The sequence below is a fragment of the Dendrobates tinctorius genome, unplaced genomic scaffold (assembly GCF_039654945.1).
Source record: "Dendrobates tinctorius isolate UK_male_01 unplaced genomic scaffold, ASM3965494v1 ptg000120l, whole genome shotgun sequence".
Lineage (NCBI taxonomy): Eukaryota > Metazoa > Chordata > Amphibia > Anura > Dendrobatidae > Dendrobates > Dendrobates tinctorius.
The window spans coordinates 37,176,563-37,198,197 of record NW_027361788.1 but is presented as its reverse complement, the minus strand read 5'-3'; the positions used below and the strand labels follow the sequence as shown (position 1 = coordinate 37,198,197).

Genomic DNA, 21,635 nt, shown 5'->3' with positions numbered 1-21,635 from the left:
TCACGGCTCTACGCTATAAACTTCTGTGAAGCACCTGTGGGTTCAAGGTGCTCAACACACATCTAGATAAGTTTCCTAAGGGGTCTAGTTTCCAAAATGGTGTCACTTGTGGGGGGTTTCCACTGTTTAGGCACATCAGGGGCTCTTCAAATGTGACATGGTGTCCGTTAATTATTCCATCAAGTTTTGCATTCAAAAAGTCAAATGACGCTCCTTCCCTTCCGAGCACTGCCGTGTGCCCAAACAGTAGAATTCCCCCACATATGGGGTATTGGCATGCTCAGGAGAAATTGCACAACAGAGTGTATGGTCTATTTTCTCTTGTAACCCTTGCGAAAGTAAAATAAAAAATAGGTCTAAATGAGAATTTTTGTGAAATTAAAGTAAATGTTAATTTTTTCCTTCCACATTCCAAAAATTCCTGTGAAGCACCTCAAGGGTTAAATAAACTTCTTGAATGTGATTTTGAGTACCTTGATGGGGGTGCAGTTTTTTGAATGGTGTCATTTTTGGGTATTTTCTGTCATATAGGCCCTCAAAGTCACTTCAAGTGTGAGGTGGTCTCTAAAAAAAATGGTTTAGCAAATTTTAAAAAAATTTGTTTACAAAATTGTACTAATGTAAAGTAGAAATGTGGGAAATGTTATTTATTAAGTATTTTGTGTGATTTCTCTCTCTTATTTAAGGGCGTAAAAATTAAAAGTTTGAACATTTTCACCAAATTTCTGTTTTTTTCACAAATAAATGCAAATCATATAGAAGAAATGTTACCACTATCATAAAGCACAGTATGTCACGAGAAAACAATCTCAGAATCACCAGAATCCGTTGAACCGTTCCAGAGTTATGACCTCATAAAATGATAGTGGTCAGAATTGTAAAAATTGGCCCAGTCATTAAGGTGAAAACAGGCTTTGTTTCAAAGGGGTTAAATACACATGTGAAGTGAAAACAGCACACATGGAAATGAATTCAAAATTTAAGACCAACATAGAATGTGGAAAAGAAACCAATAAAAATGTAAGAGAAATTAAAGTCATAAAAACATAATGAATTTAACAAGAACATATTTAGACAAAAAAAAAATTGTCAATAAATGGCTAAAATGAAGGGAAGGGAATGTGAGGGAAGAAAGAAGGAAAAGGCCAAAATATCAAACAAGTTTATATCTATAAAGCCAAAAAATGAAGAAAAATGCAGCACTCGTGGAATCCGTTAAAAAACCATAGTCCTTTATTGAATTAGTTGGACAAGGTCAGCATGAGGGCTAGGTGCGTGAGCAACATGCAGGGAACAAGACTACCGCTGTTTTGCGTTACACACGCTTCAGCAGGTCCAGATGCATCAATTACAACGTCATATCCTTTTATATAAGGCTTGTAATAAAAAAATTACCATACAACATTTACATATTCAAATTAAAAACAACAATGAATGCAAAAAAAATTTTCTTAAAAACAATGCAAAAAATACATCCAATTTACTGATTGTAAGTTATCAACAAATATATTAACGTAATATTATAGGAACACAGAATAATCTATTCTATCATTTAACCCCAAAGCTCCTTGTGCATTGGTTTTGATAATCTACCTTGCTTCACGTTGCAATAATAATTTATTGTGATCACCACCTCCTGGTGGGAATTTCACCACTTCTAAACCTGCAAACTTGAAACAAGATGGGTTAGATCCATGCACCCTCCTGTACATGCTTAATCAGCCTAAAAGATCCTTTACCTGTTGAATGGAATGGACATATTTCCGAAATCTTCATCATAGGTCTTATTGTCTGCCCTATGTAGTAATGAAAGCAAGGACAAAAAACTATATACACCACAAATTTTGTTTTACAAGTAATTAAATCCCGTATTCTATGATGAATAGGGCCAATCTGTAAAGAATTACCAATTAGATGTTGGTCACAGAAACTGCAGTCGTCACATTTAAAATTTCCTTTAGAAACATTAGAAGTTAACCAGGTTTCCTGTATATTGCAAACATGATTGCGCACTAAATGATCAGAAAGATTGTTAGTTCTTTTATAAGAAAAACAAGGTTTAATTTGCATACTTTATTAAGGTTCGGTCGGCGTTTAATACATGCCAATTTTTACGAATCGATGCATGGATAACCTTAGCCAAAAGACTGTGTATAAAGCAAAAATTAAAGTGTTTTTCCTGAGGCGTGGCATTATTTTTGTTATTATTATTAGAGCCTGTCTGATCTCGGGCAGTGTTTTTTCTCAATGTGTCAATTTGTGAAAATTTAGAGACACGATCCGCAGCTTCATTCAGTATTTCTCTGGGGTACCCCCTATTAATAAACTGGGATTTGAGATCTTTCATTTGTTCCTCAAATGTATCGTTGTCATTATTTATTTTCCTCAGTCTCAACATTTGGATATAGGGCAAACGTTTTTTTAGTATAACAAGGGTATGCTGATTCCTCCCACATCACCAATGTGACGTAGCTACACAGGCACAGCTCTCTGGCGCCCCCCTTGTCTCTCAGGTCAGTAAGGGAACTGCACCTAAAGCAAATGGCCGCCGGGGAGGATGTCCTGTTACCCGCTGGGTATTCTAAGATTCGTAATCAGAGTAAAAGCATCAGCCCAAGATTAATTTTATGGTTTAATTGCCTTAAGGGTGCACTAGATAATTACAGAAATATACAGTAAGCTATACAATGGAATTACAGTGGATTTGCAGTCAGAGTAAAATATTACAATAAGGGTACAAGACTTAGAGATATTATGCTGGAGGTCAAATTACCAGATTGTAGGTTGCATGTGGGTGCCGGGAGCTCTGCAGTCCACAGGTACAAGAATCTTAGTTGCCGGACAGACCCCAAAGCGTGGGCCGCTGCTCCCCTTGGCAGATCTGTCCCCAGTTCCTTCTTAGATCATCATTGTCTGGTTCTTCTGTGAGAGAGAGAGTGTCTCTGCCATGTGCTGCTGTTCTTAAGCATGCTGGGTCCCTCCCCCTGTGTCAGAGGGTGGGCTAATAATCTCTACCCTTTAGCTCCCTGCAGAACTTATTCCCAATATCTAAGTAAGGGGGTAAATTTCAACAACATGTTCAGATCAGGACATGAGAGGTTCCAGTGAATGCGGTTTGTTTTGCCTGTCGTGTGGAGAGCAAACATGGCCCCATTGGGTTGCTGTGGAGGGCCAGTCTCTATATCTCAGGTCCCAGAGCCCTCACCGACTCAGGAGTCGCACTGCCAGATGCGCGATTTCCTCAGGGTCACTCGGATATTTTCCATGAGTCCATAACTCAAAAGATGTGCTCATAATCCATGATCCTAGGATGGAGTCGGGGTGGCTGGGAGAAATAATGGATGTGTATTTCTGTGTCTAGCTGACAGGCATATTCTAATTGAAGCCCCCAGGCCCCTTCCTGCCCCATGCTGGCGTGGCTCCTACTCAAGCTTTGAAGTTCTGTTTTGGGCCTTATCTCATTATCATACTAAAAGGCCTTGCTATTCAACATTGGAGCACTAAATCCTGCTTTGTTCATCACACCTCCCTGCTTTAGAGGGCGCTAGGGGGTATCACATTCCTGTGTTCCCCCATGCGCCCTTCCGCACCCTCTCCTTGCCGGGACATCCCATCAGCGTTACCATGGTCCCTGCCTCTTTTGTGGCGAATGGTGAAGCGATACTGCTGGAGAGCGAGGCTCCAGCGTAGCAACCTCCCATTCGTCCCAGAGTCTGTGTGTAACCAGCTGAGGGGGTTGTGGTCTGTTTCCACGGTGAATTGGCGTCCGTACAAGTATGGCTGCAGATGCTGCAGGACCCACACAATTGCCAGACATTCCTTCTCCATCGTGCTATAGGCCACTTCCCTTGGCAGGAGCTTCCGGCTCAGGTACAGAACGGGGTGTTCATGGCCCGTAGTGTCGACCTGGCTGATCACAGCACCGAGGCCGAAGTCGCTGGCGTTGGTCTGCACTAACAACGACTGCGTGAAGTCGGCTGCCTGTAGTGCAGGAGAGCTAGAAAGGGCGGTCTTGAGCACCTGGAAAGCTGTCTCGCAGGCGACTGTCCAGTCGACTGTGACGGGCAGCTTCTTCTTGGTGAGGTGTGTCAGGGGCTTGGCCAGGGCACTATAGTGTGGAACAAACCTCCTATAATACCCGGCATTCCCCAAGAAGGACATCACCTGCTTCTTGGTCCTGGGGGTGGGCCAGGATGCGATGGCATCCACCTTCCCGGGCTCTGGCTTCAGAGCTCCCCCACCTACCCAGTGTCCCAGGTAGTGGACCTCACTCATACCCAGCTGGCATTTTTCCAGCTTAATGGTCAAGCCTGCTCGCTGTATCCGTCCGAGCACCTGCGCCAGGTGCTCTAGGTGATCCTCCCAGGTGGGACTGAAGATGGCGATGTCATCTAGGTACGCGGTCGCATACCCTTCCAGTCCCTCGAGCAGCATGTTGACCATCCTCTGAAAAGTGGCAGGGGCATTCTTCATGCCGAATGGCATCACCGTGGACTCGTACAGTCCGAATGGGGTGATAAAGGCAGAGCGGTCCCGTGCCCCAGGGGTCAGGGGAATCTGCCAATACCCCCTGCTCAGATCCATGAAGGTCAGGTACTTGGCCCCGGCCAGCTGATCGAGCAGGTCATCGATGCGCGGCATTGGGTACGCGTCGTGACCGTCACAGCGTTGAGCCCTGGTAGTCCACGCAGAACCGCGTAGGTCGGTCCTTTTTAGGGACGAGGACTACAGGCGAAGCCCACGCGCTGTTGGACACTTGGATCACCCCCAGCTTCAGCATCTCGTCTATCTCTTGGCGCATGTGCTGCTGCACCTCAAGAGAGATCCGATACGCTGAACGCCGGATCGGGGGATGATTGCCGGTGTCCACGTCATGGACGGCTCCCGAAAGGGGTGTAGGGTGACCCCCAGCTGAGAACGTTGGTCCTCCGAGAGCTGGTGGCCAACCCCCACATCCTCAATGGATCCACCCGCCTTGGCTTGGGTGAGCAGATCCAGGAGGCTTTCTACCTCTCCTTCCTCAGGAAGGTTGCACAATGGGTGGGCACAAGCCTCCCGCTCATGATGGGCCTTCATCATGTTCACGTGGAAGGCCATCCTCCTTCCACGGGCGTGGTCCAGGGTGACCAGATAGGTGACAGCGTTGAGCCGCTGGTGCACGAGGTATGGACCCTCCCAGGCCGCCTGAAGCTTGTTTTGAGGTAAGGGGACCAGTACCCACACCTTTTGACCCACCTCGTAGGTCCGCTCACAAGCATTTTGGTCGTACCACCACTTCTGGTCAGCCTGGACTTGGGCCATATTGTCATGCACCAGCCGTATCAAGGCCATCATTCTGTCCCGGAAGCGCACGACATACTCAATGACCGACACTCCAGGGGTGGCCAAATTCCCTTCCCATGCTTCCTTCCCCAGAGCAAGGGGCCCCCGTACACGTCGCCCGTACAAGAGCTCAAAGGGGGAGAACCCCGTTGAGGCCTGTGGGACCTCCCGGTAGGCAAACAGCGGGTGTGGGAGATACCGCTCCCAGTGTCTCCAGTGGGAGTCGACCAACATCTTCAGCATCTGCTTTAAGGTGCCATTGAACCGCTCACACAGGCCATTGGTTTGTGGATGGTACGGGCTGGCTACCAAATGTTGCACCTGTATCTGCTTACAGAGAGACTCCATCAGCTGCGACATGAATTGGGTCCCTCGGTCAGTGAGCATTTCCTGGGGAAATCCCACTCTGGAGAAAATCTCCAGTAAGGCAGTGGCCACTTTGTCAGCCCGAATGGACGACAAAGCTACCGCCTCCGGGTACCGGGTGGCATAGTCCACTACCGTTAGTATGAATCATTTCCCGGAGTGGCTGGGGGTGGACAGAGGTCCAATGAGATCCACAGCCACCCTCGAGAAAGGCTCTTCGATGATAGGCAGAGTTACTAGTGGGGCTTTGGGGCGCCGCCCCGCCTTCCCCACCCTCTGACAGGTATCACACGAACAGCAGTAGGCAATCACCTCGGTCCTCATTCCCGGCCAGTAGAAATGCTGAGCTAGCCTGTCCCTGGTTTTAGTGATCCCTAGATGTCCGGCCATGGGAATATAGTGTGTGTTAGCGTGGGTGGTCAGGAGCGGGAGCTCCGAGAGTGGACCCTCTGGACCGTGGCACCGAGGGACCCCGGGCGAGCTGCCAGGTGGAACCGACCCCTATACAGGGACCGTTAGGAGCAGGCCCAGGGGTTCGAGTACCACGGTAGCCGGTACCGAGAGGGGCGGCTCAGGATGGACCGGAGTAAGACTGAGACTGGAGTAGGACGGCAGGAGCACTGAAGACAGGACTGGAGTAGGACGGCAGGAACACAAGGCAGGACTGGAGTAGGACGGCAGGAACAGTGAAGGCAGGACTGGAGTAGGACGGCAGGAACACAAGGCAGGACTGGAGTAGGACGGCAGGAACAGTGAAGGCAGGACTGGAGTAGGACGGCAGGAACACAAGGCAGGACTGGAGTAGGACGACAGGAACACAAGGCAGGACTGGAGTAGGACGGCAGGAACACAAGGCAGGACTGGAGTAGGACGACAGGAACACGGGTAGCAGGACTGAGAAGCTGCTGTGAGGAGCAGCCGAGACAGGAACTGCAGGAGCAGAGTGTGCACGATGGAGCGAGGCCAGAGTGTCAGGAAACACAACGATCAGGCGCCTCCCTCAGGGGGAAGCGGCCTGATATGGCCCCGTCTGGTCAGCCATTGGTCCAAATGTGCTTCCGGGTCAGGGCACAGCCGGAGCATAAGAAGCAGGAAGGAGGCGCGGCCGCGGCCTATGGCGCATGCGCATAGCATGCAGGGAAGGCATCGGTCGCGGGTCTGTCTCAGGTGACCGCCGCGGCCGTCGGGTGGAGAGAGGCTGCGGCGTGGGAGCGGAGGGCGACTGCGGCGTGGGAGCGGAGGCCGGGTGAGTATGGCGGAGCGGTGTAACAGTACCCCCTCCCCTAAGCCGCCCCCCCCGGAGATTAACAAGAAACCTCTTGAGGATACGGGGAGCATTAATATTCTCCCGAGGCTCCCAGGATCTCTCCTCAGGACCAAAGCCCTTCCAATCAACGAGAAAGAAAGTCCTACCTCTAACCCTTTTCACAGCGAGGATGTCCTGCACTTCAAAAACGTTGTCGGCACCCACCGGCTGAGGACCAAGATCAAGCGAGGAATGGAAACGATTCAGCACCACAGGCTTCAGGAGAGAGACGTGAAAGGTGTTTGGGATCCGGAGCGAAGCAGGCAACCTCAATTTGTAGGCAACTTCGTTAATACGTCCCAGAATTTCAAACGGACCGATGTAGCGTGGACCCAACTTGTAGGAGGGCAGTTTTAGTCGGACGAATTTGGAGGAGAGCCAGACCTTGTCGCCAACACGATACGGAGGAGAATCCAACCTCTTTTTGTCTGCATAGTTCTTCATCTGATCAGCGGATCTCTTGAGTGATGTGTTGGTCTCAGCCCAAATCTTAGAAAATTCCGAGGACAAGGCATTGGCCGCGGGTACCTCAGAGGCAGGGGTTATCGGAAGAGGGACACCAGGATGTCTGCCAAAAACAATGAAAAACGGAGACTTGGCCGAAGACTCACCAGCATGGTTGTTATAAGCGAACTCTGCCCAGGGGAGTAAGCTGACCCAATCGTTCTGGTGGGCGTTAGAGAAGTGGCGTAAGTATCCCGTAAGCGTCTGGTTGGTACGCTCTACTTGTCCGTTGGACTGTGGATGGTAGGCCGAGGAGAAGTCGAGGGAAACGTTCATAAGCTTACAAAGCGAACGCCAGAACTTGGAGGTAAACTGAACCCCTCGGTCAGACACAATGCGTCGAGGTAGTCCATGAAGCCTGAAGACTTGATGAATGAAGATCTCGGCCAGCTCCGGCGCTGAGGGAAGACCGGGCAGAGGGATGAAGTGAGCCATCTTGGAAAAACGATCCACCACCACCAGAATGACTGAGCAGCCCGCAGAGCAGGGTAGGTCGGTGATGAAATCCATGGCGATGTTCTCCCAAGGAACCGTAGGGACAGGCAACGGAAGCAACAAGCCAGACGGAGATCTCCGTGGTACCTTGTTCTTTGCACAGGATGGACAAGAAGCCACAAAATCGAGTACATCTTGGCGAAGTGAGGGCCACCAGTAGTGACGTTTGATAAGATCAAGGGTCTTCTTAGTTCCGGCATGGCCGGCCAGTTTGGAGGAGTGCCCCCATAGAAGAACCTTTTGCTTGAGATTCTCTGGCACAAGCGTCTTGCCAGGCGGAGGAGTAAGCCAGTTCACTGGAGCCACGGTGATGATCCTAGTGGGATCAATGATATGTGACGGTTCCTCCGTGGATTCGTGTGGTTGGAAGACCCTGGACAGGGCGTCGGCTTTGGAATTCTTGCTGCCGGGACGGAATCGGAGCTCGAAATCAAATCGGGCAAAAAATAAAGACCATCTGGCCTGGCGAGGGTTTAGTCTCTGGGCAGACTGGAGATAGGCCAGATTCTTGTGGTCCGAGAAGATGACAAAAGGATGGACAGCTCCTTCCAGGAGGTGGCGCCATTCCTCCAAGGCCAACTTGATGGCCAAAAGTTCCCGGTCACCGATCGAGTAGTTACACTCGGATGGAGAAAAGGCCTTCGAGAAGAAGCCACAAGGGTGCAGGCGACCGGAGGCGGTTCTCTGGGACAGCACAGCCCCGGCACCAGTCGAGGAAGCGTCCACCTCGAGTACAAAAGGTCGATCGCTCTCAGGGCGATGCAGGACCGGAGCCGTGGAGAAAGCCCGTTTTAGGGACAGAAAGGCCTCCTCTGCCTCAGGAGACCAATCCTTGGAAGTAGACCCTTTACGGGTAAGCACAGAAATGGGTCTTGTGATCGCGGAGAAGTGGGAGACAAATTGCCGGTAATAGTTGGCGAACCCGAGGAATCGTTGTATCGCCTTTAATCCGACGGGGCGAGGCCATTTGAGGATGGCAGACAACTTCTCGGGATCCATCCTTAGACCAGCGTCGGAGATAATGTATCCCAGAAATGGCAGAGAGGTCTGTTCGAAGAGATATTTCTCGATCTTTGCATACAGACGGTTCTCCCGAAGACGCTGAAGCACCAGGCGGACACTCTTTCTGTGGGACGAGAGGTCCGGCGAGAAGACGAGGATGTCGTCTAAGTACACGACCACACAGGAGTACAAGAGATCCCGGAAGATCTCGTTGACGAACTCTTGAAAGACTGCAGGAGCATTGCAAAGACCGAAGGGCATGACCAGGTACTCGTAATGGCCATCTCGAGTGTTGAAAGCGGTCTTCCACTCGTCACCTGCACGGATACGGACCAGATTGTAGGCTCCTCTGAGGTCCAGCTTGGTAAAGACCCGAGCCCCTCTGAGACGGTCAAACAGTTCCGGAATGAGTGGAAGAGGGTACCTGTTCTTGATGGTAATCTCATTCAAGCCCCTATAGTCAATGCATGGCCGTAGAGTCCCGTCCTTCTTTTTGACGAAGAAGAACCCGGCTCCCGTGGGCGAAGAGGATTTCCGTATAAAGCCTTTGGCGAGGTTCTCTTGGACGTACTCGGACATGGCGGTGGTCTCCACGGGAGACAGAGGGTAGATTCTGCCCCTTGGGGGGGTTGAACCAGAAACAAGTTCAATTGGGCAGTCAAACGGCCGGTGTGGAGGGAGGACCTCTGCTTCCTTCTTATCAAAAACATCGGCGTAGGAGCTGTAAGCTGGAGGAAGACCCGGGAGGTCTGGAGGTGACCGTGGAGCGGCCGCCAGGCGGACAGGAGTCAGACAGCGAGCTTGGCACGGGTGCCCCCAGCGGAGTATCTCCCCAGAAGACCAGTCGAGAACAGGCTGATGAGTCCTTAACCATGGAAGACCGAGTAGAATGGCGTGAGAGAGCTTAGGTAAAACGTAAAAGGCTATCTTCTCTCGATGTAAGGCTCCGATTTGCAATTCCACCTCTTCAGTGACCAAGGTGACGGTCACCTGTAGCGGTTTGCCATCCACGGTGGCAATCTGAATTGGGTTAGATAGAGTGACTACAGGAATTTGGTATTTGTCTACCTCTTCCGGCCGAATGAAGTTACCCGCTGAGCCCGAATCCACGTAGGCCACCTCGGAACCACGCCTCCCTCCTGAAACCAAAAGCACAGAAATCGTAAGGGGTTGAGAGGAATCATCACCATCACCTAGGAAGGCCTCTCTTACCTGACCTAGGTGGAGTCGTTTCCCTGTCTCTTAGGACAGGTGCGGATATAGTGTGACGAATGACCGCAATAGAGGCACAGACCTTGTGCCCGTCTCTCTCTCTTACGTAACTCGGCCAACCTGAGATGATCTATCTGCATGGGCTCACCCGAAGAGAGGGAAGAAGATCCGACTGAACGTGAGCTGGCCGACTGAGCGAAAGGAGGAACTGACCTGGAGGAGCGCCTGTCTCTCACTGACTCCCGAGCGCGCTCCAGGAAGCGCAGGTCAATGCGGGTAGCCAGCGAGATAAGGTCCTCTAAGGTGGACGGGGTATCTCGACCAGCGAGTTCATCCTTTATTTTACTAGAAAGACCGCGCCAGAATGCCCCCACCAAAGCTGCGTTATTCCAGCCGAGCTCAGAGGAAATAGTGCGAAAGCGAATAGCGTACTGTCCGACCGTGAGAGAGCCCTGGTGTAAGTTAAAGAGTGACTCAGTGAGAGAGGCTAACCGGCCCGGCTCATCGAAAACCTTACGAAACGTATCCAGGAAAACCGGGAGACTCGAAACGACCGGGTCGTCACGTTCCCAGAGCGGGTTTACCCAAGAAAGGGCCTCTCCCTCCAGATGGGACATGATGAAGGCCACTTTGGCCCGGTCCGAGGGATATTGCTGCGGCAGCCATTCAAAGTGGAGACTACACTGATTTAAGAACCCCCTACAGAGCTTGGGATCCCCGGTGAAACGAGGCGGCTTGGCGAGGCGGGGCGTCGGATGAGCAGCAGACGCAGGGGGAGGAGTCGGCACTGCAGCGGCAGCCTGGAGGGCCGACAAGCGACTATCAAAGGAGGCCATGTAGGACAAAATGTGGGTTTGAGTATCTTGCTGCTGGCCCAGCTCCTGTTGGAGACTGGCCAGCTGAGTGGCATTTCCAGGATCGGCCACCTGTAAGGCCGACAAACGGGTGTCCATCGACTTCATGATTGACATAATGCGCCCCTGATTCTCCCGTAGGAATAGCAACTCTTTCTGGGTAGCAGCCGTAGTACCGGCGGAGTCCATGTCCTGATCGTACTGTTAGCGTGGGTGGTCAGGAGCGGGAGCTCCGAGAGTGGACCCTCTGGACCGTGGCACCGAGGGACCCCGGGCGAGCTGCCAGGTGGAACCGACCCCTATACAGGGACCGTTAGGAGCAGGCCCAGGGGTTCGAGTACCACGGTAGCCGGTACCGAGAGGGGCGGCTCAGGATGGACCGGAGTAAGACTGAGACTGGAGTAGGACGGCAGGAGCACTGAAGACAGGACTGGAGTAGGACGGCAGGAACACAAGGCAGGACTGGAGTAGGACGGCAGGAACAGTGAAGGCAGGACTGGAGTAGGACGGCAGGAACACAAGGCAGGACTGGAGTAGGACGGCAGGAACAGTGAAGGCAGGACTGGAGTAGGACGGCAGGAACACAAGGCAGGACTGGAGTAGGACGACAGGAACACAAGGCAGGACTGGAGTAGGACGGCAGGAACACAAGGCAGGACTGGAGTAGGACGACAGGAACACGGGTAGCAGGACTGAGAAGCTGCTGTGAGGAGCAGCCGAGACAGGAACTGCAGGAGCAGAGTGTGCACGATGGAGCGAGGCCAGAGTGTCAGGAAACACAACGATCAGGCGCCTCCCTCAGGGGGAAGCGGCCTGATTTGGCCCCGTCTGGTCAGCCATTGGTCCAAATGTGCTTCCGGGTCAGGGCACAGCCGGAGCATAAGAAGCAGGAAGGAGGCGCGGCCGCGGCCTATGGCGCATGCGCATAGCATGCAGGGAAGGCATCGGTCGCGGGTCTGTCTCAGGTGACCGCCGCGGCCGTCGGGTGGAGAGAGGCTGCGGCGTGGGAGCGGAGGGCGACTGCGGCGTGGGAGCGGAGGCCGGGTGAGTATGGCGGAGCGGTGTAACAGTGTGCAATCCGCAACAATTCTGCCCTGAACGGATAGGGTACCACTAACTGTTGGTCCCTGAGCCACACCTCCAGTGAACCCTGCTGGACCGTTACCCGATACATCCGTCCCTGGTCCCAGACCACTCACTCACGGTCGGACTCCAGGGGAGGCTGTGCTGCCTGCTCCTTGAGAGCTTTCAGGCTAGCGTCAGTTTCCAACGCTGCCTGAAATCCCAGACTTGATGTGGCAAGAATTGACAAAACTGCCACATCCTCTGTCAGCTCCCCAGGATCTCCTGGCTGCTGTCTGACTCAGCAGCCACTTGGTCGGAGAGGGGGAAACTGTCGGACCTCCGCGAGGGTCCTTGGGCTCCAGCGCTCCTACTCCTGGTAACAGCGGCCACGACCGCTGAGACCACAGGTAGCGCCTGCTTCCCCTCAGCCCCTGACAAAGTCGCCGGGTCAGGCAGACTTCCCTGGCCTCCTGACATCCCGGATGCGGGGAACTCCTGCCCTGGGGTCTTTCCTGGTGGCTCCTCTCCCGGGACGCCCCCTCCCCCCATGGAATGTTCCTCTTTCTGCAGAGGCCCTAAACTCAGCAGACTGGATTCACTTAGGGGCCCTACACAGCCCATAGCAGCACCTCCCTCCACCTCTGATCTCTCCCCTGAAGTCTTCTCACCTGTCCTCACTGTGAGCCCTGTGTGTGTAGTGTCAGTGCATGACTTACCATCAGGTTTCACTCCCTCCTCCATTCTTGGAGGCACATTCAACACATTAATATTAGCATTCACAGTAGTGTCATGACATTCTTGGGGAGCTGGACTTGGGGGTTCAGTGGCCACATACTGAGACACTAGCCGCCCCAAATCAGTCCCAAGCAGCATGTTGGCAGGAATATTTGGCGTTACTCCCTCCTCCCGCATTCCCCTCCCGACACCCCAGTCCAAAAACACCTTGGCGAAGGGCAGCGCCGGCTCAACGCCTCCAATTCTGGAGGCGGAAAGGGTTTTCCCAGGCACCAAGTCTTGAGGGGACACCACCTCAGGACATACCAGGGTTCATTCAGCGCCTGTGCCCCGCAGTCCCATGACCGCTGAGCGGACAATGGTGACGGGTTGGTAATTGTCCAGGGACCTCCCACCACCCCCTCCCACACCCAAAACAGTGGACGGTTTCAGGGACAGGGATGGGGCCTTCTGGCGCTGGGGACACGCAGCCTTAAAGTGTCCCCGCTGGTTGCAATGATGACAACATCTGGGTTCTGCTCCTGGCCTGGAGAGGGCAGCAGGGGGGTACACCCCTTGCACTCTGGGGGCTGGGGGGACAGGGGCAGGATTGGGCTTACCCCCTCTCCAGGTGCTGCTGGCAGGTTTCTTTGGCTCAGAGACCCTGTTGTTGGCATATTCGTCTGCCAGGGCGGCTGTAGCAGAAGTCCCCTTTGGTTTCTGGTCACGGAGGAACTGCTGGAGGTCCTCTGGGCAGTTCCACAAGAACTGCTCCGTGACAAACAGTTCCTGGACCTCCTGGTGGGTGGTGAGCTCTAGACCCGAGGTCCAGTGCTCCGCAGCTCTCAGCAGTGCCCGCATGTGGTCGGTCCAGGAGTCCTTTGAGCCCCGCTGCAGGCTCCGGAACTTCCTGCGGTACGACTCCAAGGTGAGGTTGTAGTGCTGGATCAGGGCCCGCTTGATGCTGTTGCAGTCCTGCTCCTCCCCGGCAGGTAAGTCCCCCAAAACTTCCAGGGACTTACCCCTCAAACGGGGGGTCAGGTACCTTGCCCACTGATCCAGGGCCCGATGGTGTTGGAGGCAGGTTCTCTCAAAGGCCAGCAGAAAGGAATCCAGATCTCCATCCTTTTCAAGCAGGGGGAAGTCCTCCGCACGTACCTTGGAAGCCTTGGTCCCTGGTGGGGCTGGAGAGTCCAGCTGGAGCCCGTGCTGAGCCATCTCCAGTCGGTGCTGGCGCTCCGCAGCTTCACGGCGTTCTGCAGCACATGTTTGGCATGCTCACACTCTGCTGCTTTCTCTGCCGCCACCAGGACTCTGTCATAGGCGTCGTCGTTACCAGCCTCGAGCTGTGCCATAGCCGCTTGGAAAAGGGCCTCCGATCTGGACAGGCTGGGGCGGGTAGGTGGTGGACAATTCACTGTGGGACTGAGCACGGGGGTCTGGCTCCTTGGGGAGCCCTGACTGAGCACCCCTCGCCTTCAATGGTATTGTCCACCACCTCCTCATAGACCATAGCATTGGCCTCCCCCTTTGCCTTACTCCTGGCGCCTTCCGCCATCTTGGGAACCTCTGGTTACTTACACAGCTGCAACCCTGACCTCGCACACAACTTATAGTTGCACTCTGACCGTCTAGTGCTGGGCTGACCTTAAGACCCCAGCAGTGAGTTACCGCTGGTAGTCTTTAGTGTCTGGGAGTAGCGGTCCCACACACACTATTACTCTGATCCCACCGCTGCCACCAATGTGGAGGGACAGGACGCGTTCCTCCCACGTCACCAATGTGACGTAGCTACACAGGCAGAGCTCTCCGGCACCCCCCTTGTCTCTCAGGTCAGTAAGGGAACTGCACCAAGAGCAAATGGCCGCTGGGGAGGATGTCCAGTTACCCGCTGGGTATTCTAAGATTCGTAATCAGAGTAAAAGCATCAGCCCAAGATTAATTTTATGGTTTAATTGAGGTTGAGGTTCTTCCTATCCATCATCAAACTTGAGTACCTTTTTCTACTGTTATAAATATGCTTTGAAATCTTTCTATTGTATTGTATGGGTCATATATGGACCATGCCATAAATTATGCCTTCTAGGGATATTGATTTGCTGCCCTTGAATTTTGTCATTAGCCTTATCAGGGTCTTGTGAGGGTGAGCCGTCGTGGAGCAGGGTCGCCATTCCGCTGACCAGTATGGTGCCAACCTCCGCTGACAGGAAGGTATACAGTTACAGGGAACAGTTAGTCAGGTACTCATCTGTTTTGCACATGTCACTTTAATGTCTTTGTCGTTTGCACTGTTTTGCACTTTTTTCATTGTTGCCTACCCAACTACCTTATTGGCTACCCAACTACCTTATTGGCAACCCCTATACACTCCTTTCCTGGTTAATTAAGTGACCGCATGCTGCACCTATCCAGGGTTATATAGGAGCTATAGGGTACAGCCGTCGTTGATCGGGGCGCCAATCTCAATTATGTTTAGGGTGCCAACCTCCACTGTTTGGCAGTTTGATATCAGGACCCCCTTGTAGGGTTTTAGTAGGTGACACGGTTGTTTGTGTATTTGTGTAGTTGTTTTTGTCTTTAATCAAGGCTTAAATAAAGGTTTAGTTTTATATCTGAATTATTGTAAGGCTCCTTGACAATATAATTGAATTTTTGACCTTACTGGTTTCTATATACATTTAAATTATTTTAATATTTTCAATAAACTGTATATTTTATGAGACTTAGTTGGCCCTTAAACGACAATAACATCAAGATAGTAGAGGAGAAAGAAAAGGCTGAGATATTAAACCGGAACTTTTCATCCGTGTTCATCGATGAACTTATATGTTCCAGGGATCATTCAACAAAGCAAAAATCTAAGTTTACAATGTGATATAACTAGTTTTACAGAAGAAAAAGTATGCTTGCGTGTGAGCAAATTAAACATTGACAAATCCCCCAGCCCAGATGGCATTGATCCACGGATACTGAAGGAATTGAGCTCAGTAATTGACAGACCACTGTATCTTATAAGACTCTCTTGTAACAGGGGTAGTACAACAGGATTGGAGGATAGATGATGTGGTACTGATATTTAAGAAAGGTAAGACGATGTAGCCAGGCAACTACCATCCGGCATGGTTTCATGTAAGATAGGTCATGTTGGATTTCTATGAGGAGGTAAGTGCAAATCTGAATGTTGATAATGCAGCTGATGTGATTTATCTGGACTTTGCAAAGGTATTTGATACTGTGCCACACTGTAGCTTCATTAGCAGGGACTGGGGGAAACTATATGCAGTTGGGTAAGGAATTGGATAAATGACAGGAAACAAAGAGTTGTCATAAATTGTACGTTCTTTAAATGGGATATAATCAGCAGTGGGATCCCGCTGGGATCTGTGCTAGGACCAATTCTTTTTAACCTCTTTATTAATGGCCTAGTGGATGAGATTGAGAGTAAAGTATCAGTCTTTGCTCACAACACCAAACTATGTAGGATACTAAAATCTGACCTTGACAGTACAATTTTGCAAAATGGATAAGATGTGTGAATGGGCAAACACTTGGGAAATTAGGTAGAATCTAGTTAAATGTAGAGTAATGCACGTAGGATGGAATAATCCTATTGCTACATATACATTAAATGGGATTATACTCGGGACTACAGAATAGGAGAAGGGCTTGGGTATTCTGGTTATAAGTCAGTTGAACAGTAGTACTCAATGTCAACCAGCAGCTGCAAAAGCAAGCAAGTTCTTAGGGTGTATAAAATATAAAATCCTGTGATCCCAATGTATTGTTACCCCTTGATAAATCACTTGTGAGGTCACATCTAGAAAATGAGATCCAGTTTTGGGCTCCACATTTCAAAAAACGACATTCAGAAATTAGAGTTCACAAGTGGGCAACTAGATTAAAAAAGGGACAATGAACAAAAGAAGAACCAGTGTTGGTAAAATCAGTAGCAAAAAAGTTAAATATAATAGTGGCTAAGGCTACCCCCTGATGTCAGTCAACAGCTAAATAATTTAAACATGCATAGTGCCCATCTACTGCAGCAAGGTTTCAATCACAATGGTTGTTAGGGACGGCAGAACACACTAAATATAAATAATAGGAAGTGCGTTTGCCGCCCGGGGTCCACCTTGCAGTAGGTGTAACAACCGCTGCTGCGTAACAGCAGACACGCTATATGGCGGTATACTGCGCTCGGGTTAAACGTCACCCGAGGTGCGCAGAGCGGACTCTGTTAAACACACAGAGGCGCTTTAGTATAAGTAAAGCATAAACGCCGAGCCTGTTAGCTTCACAGGTCTCATCTGGCTTGCACACACGGTATACGGTCACAGGACACGGCCCAAGGCAGAGGTCGGTGCCCGTCTTGACCTACCGTGCGTGCGGCGTCGCTACCGCGGACACCCGCTAAGTGCTGCTAACTGCAGCGCGGCGGTAACTACTGCCGCTGTATGACAGTGCTGTGAGGCATAACACTGTCGGACGCTAGTGTAGCGGTGCGGTATGCACCGTGGCGTATGGCTTGCCACTGACTGACGCTGACTGCTAAACTAATTCCCTAACCACATGCGTAATATCAGAGGGAAGGGGTTTCAAATGAGTCAGTCACCAGAATCATACATCTGTCACCATTCACACATAGCACGTATTGTCTATACTAGCGCATGGCCGAGCGGCCATGCTGGCCTTTTATAGCCTTGCGCTTCCGGGACCTTCCAGACCTCTGAGATAGGCCAATCAGATCAGGACAAGGACCTGAGCACGTGACCCCCGATCTCCACAGGGAGATCGTCTCGTGGGCATGCCCAGTAGCGCGGCGAGAGGACTTAGCCTCTGGAGTGGTTTCCTGCAAAGCAGGTTGCGCTACCATTGCTGGTCCAGAGGTGGCAGCAACATCCAGACCCAGAGAGCTGGTCTGAGCAGGGCGCCTGGATCGCTGAGATTGCTGTGCAGGTCCCTGAGCGGTCAGAAAGGAATGGGAGACCGCTGGATGTATGGCTCTGGATTCCTGCTTTGCAGCTGCCGAAATCCGACGCCTAACAACGGTGAATAGTCATACAACGGCATATAAAGTCGTAAAGTGCTTCGGTGCATCTAGAAAAAATAAATGCTACTTCATCAACATGTCATTACCTACATAGAAGTGTATCCCGGTCTCCTAGTGCCCGCTGTCCCACCCCGACAGCGCCATTTCGCCTTAATGGCTTCTTCACGACATGTTGATGAAGTAGCAGCATTTGTTTTTTGTAGGTGCACTGAAGCACTTTACGACTTTATATGCCGGTGTATGACTATTCACTGTTGTGATTGATACCTTGCTGCAATAGATGGGCACTATGCATGTTTAAATTATTTTGCTGTTGATTGACATCAGGGGATAGCCTTAGCTATTATTATATTTAACTTTTTTGCTACTGATTTTACCAACACTGGTTCTCCATTTGTTCATTGTCCTTTTTTTTACCTGTTAGAGAAATTCCCTTTGAATATTGCATTTTTAATGTTACAAAGAAATATTTAATTTTATCTATTTTGTTTGCCTATGCCTCTCTATCCCCGTTTGATTGGTTGGAGTTTATGTATTATGTATAAATATATGTGTGGTCAGTACAAAGAACTGGCGCATTGCTTATTGCTTTCAAGGACCATAGTAAGGACCAGGAGGCACTCATTACAGGTGGAAGAAAGGCAGCTAAATAGGAAAGAGTTTTTACAGTTGGATGAGTCAGATTGTTGAATGCCCTACCGCAAGAGGTAGTAATGGAAGACACTATAACAGTCTATAAAAAGGGCTGGATGATTTACTTGATACACATAACATTATGGGTTATAGTTAAATTAGTGACAAAATGAACAATTAGTGGAGAGAGACTGAATTTGATGGACCTAGGTCTTTTTAACCTATGAAACAGCTAGAAGGCAATTAGCAATGTAACTCCTATAAATGAGTGGTTCTGCAGGGGGTGACCACTGGCCATTTCTCTGTTCCCATTCTTTTTGGCTGTTATTTTGGTCCCTTTTGCATTTTGTCTTTGTTCTCACCCCTAGAGGTACTGTACAATAGCATAAGGCGCTGTCTGCACCCCACAGAAGTTCCTCAGATAGTGCAGCTCATCTAGAATGTCACATTAAGGCAATCTGTGGAAAAAAGGGTAGCTGCGTCTGTCAGCGGTGTCCAGAGAATGGCACAGATACCAGGAGACATGCCAGTACACCAGGAGACATGGAGGGGGTCATAGAAAGGCCACAACCCAACAGCAGGACCGCTATCTCCTCCTTTGTGCAAGGAGGAACAGGAGGAGCAGTGCCAGAGCCCTGCAAAATGACCTCCTGCAAGACACTAACACCCATGTGTCTGCTCAAACTGTCAGAAACAGACTCCATGAGAGTGGTATGAGAGTCAGATGTCCACAATTGGGTGTTATGCTTACAGCACAACACTGAGCAGAGCGATTGGCATTTGCCAGAGAACACGAAGATTGTGAGATTCCACATTGGCACCCTGTGCTCTTCACGGATGAAAACAGGTTCACACTGAGCACGTGACAGTGTCTGAAGATGCTGTGGAGAATGATCTGATGCCTGCAACATCCTCCAGCATGGCCGATTTGGCAGAGGGTCAGTAATGATGTGGGAAGGCATTTCTTTGGATGGCTGCATAGCCCTCCATGTGCTAGCCAGGGATACTCTGAGCACATCTGGGACATCATGTCACTTTACATTTGCCGTGTTGCACCACATTTTGTCCAGGAGTTTACTGATGATTTAATCCAGATGTGGAAGGAGATCCCTCAGGAGAATATCTGCTGCCTCATCAGGAGAATGCCCAGGCATTGTAGGGAGGTCATACGAGCACTTGGAGGCCACACACTACTGAGCATCATTTTCTTGTCTTGAGTCATGTCAACTGAAGCTGGATCAGCCTGTAATTTGATTTTCCACTTTGATTTTGAATTTCAGCCCAAATCCAGACTTCCATGGATTATTAATTTTGATTTGCATTGTTCATTTTTATGTTTTATTGTTCCCAACACATTCCACTATGTTACAAATAAAGATTTGCAACTGGAATATTTCATTCAGTGATATTTGGCATGTGGTATTTTAGTGTTTCCTTTATTTTTTAAGCAGTGTATATTCATGTATCTGCATCTAGTCTTTATTGACTTCTTATGTCATGCTGATATTATAATTAATCTATTTGTCTATTGGAGAACATGACTTCTCTGCTTGTTTCTTCCCGCAGGCCCCAACTAATCTTATGTCTTTTGAGTGAACTCGCCAGTCAGTTTCATGACAAAAAAGATGTGCCAAATGAAGGGAGAACTCAGCCACCGAAGACACTACAAGCCACAAGTCACTACGGGACAAGGACATTTGCTATTTCCTCTATTTATAAGTGAAAGTAAAAAGCTGACATTCTCCATGGAGAGAGTCTTGCACATAGAAGACTATTTTTTTTTTCTAACTGGGCTGTATTTAACACATTAGTCACTGACTAAATCTTGTGCTCATCGGGAGCCATGTACAGACCTCGGACTACAGGCCACCCTCCTTTTTTGGCAACTGTTTTTTTTAACACTGATTTTTAAAATTGAAGCTCTGCTGTGTGTGCCAGACATGGACCTAGTTTTATTAACCCATGTTGGGTTTTAAGCTCTTTCTCAAATCTTCAGTGTTACTATTACAACTTGTCCAGCAGTGAACAACCGTTTTATAACTTCAGTGCAGCGAGCACTCACTTCTATGGTATGGTCGCCTCATACTTTTGTAAACAAAAAACAAAAAACTTCAAAAACAGTAAATTAACTTCCCGTACATGTGTCATCTGATCAATTCCCTGAACATGTATTTTGGCGCAAAAAAAATTATTTGAAAAAGGAAAAAAAAATATTTAACTTGTTTTTGGTTTTAGGATGGGAGAGACTTTGCTGATGAATATTTCAGTTTTTATTTACTATATTAGTATAAAATTAGTAGGGGCTGATTGTACCCAATGGAAGGTGTGCAGTGCTTATTAAAGGTTACAGGTTTTATTTATCAATATTTACAGGGGAATACCAACTTATGTCACACATGCACAACTTTTTGGGTCTTGCCTCTAGACATCTGCTGATTTTTTTTTTTGTATTTTGTAACTTTAATTGTGCTTTATTTAATTATGATGTTTGGAAAATTAGACTGTGTTCATGTTGTCGCCATGACACCTAAAAAAAAATGACAAAACTCATTGTCACTACCATATGTGAATATACAGAGTGACTGCAGGGAATCATAAATACATGTACAAGTATTACATTTATGAAGTTGAGATTTAAAGGGCCTTAAAACAAATACAGTTTTGGGTAACATACCCTGAGAGGAAAATCCTGTGTGAATCTAGCAAGGTATGTACACAACCCAATATCCTGTAAGGTCTGACAAACATGAGAATGAAGTGACAGAATAAACATGACGTGTTAAGACATGGAAAGTCAGTGTAATCCATAACAAAGACCATTCCCTGAATGTATATCTATTCATGTATTTTCACTGCTCTGTAAATTAAAAATTGTGATATTTTGCTAACAGTATTTATTTTAAAGGCTAAAATCTGATTTTCAAAGCTCATAGGCGGACCTATGTGTTTCTGTGGTTACTAATCCTGTAATCACGCGTCCATTTGTATCATTCTTTTTATGAAGCTATGAATTCTATGTTAGCACATATCTGAGGACATATAGAATATAGCAGCAGAGTGCAGACTTATTGCTGCCAGAGAGACACACAGTTCTGCCTCAGAGCTGTACACACAA

The 21,635-nt window shown here is 49.3% G+C and overlaps 1 protein-coding gene across 8 annotated transcripts in view; it reads left to right on the top strand.

Annotated features, from left to right (window-relative positions):
* The window catches only part of RALGPS1 (Ral GEF with PH domain and SH3 binding motif 1), a 1,264,350-nt gene extending 1,242,940 nt beyond the window's left edge, over positions 1-21,410 (top strand). For all 8 annotated transcript variants that reach the window (XM_073541171.1, XM_073541175.1, XM_073541174.1 and 5 more), the window contains one exon: positions 20,087-21,410. In XM_073541171.1, the coding sequence (XP_073397272.1) occupies positions 20,087-20,116 (30 nt within the window). In that variant the 3' untranslated portion in view covers positions 20,117-21,410. The remainder of the gene's footprint in view (positions 1-20,086) is intronic.
* Positions 21,411-21,635: the final 225 nt, after the last annotated feature.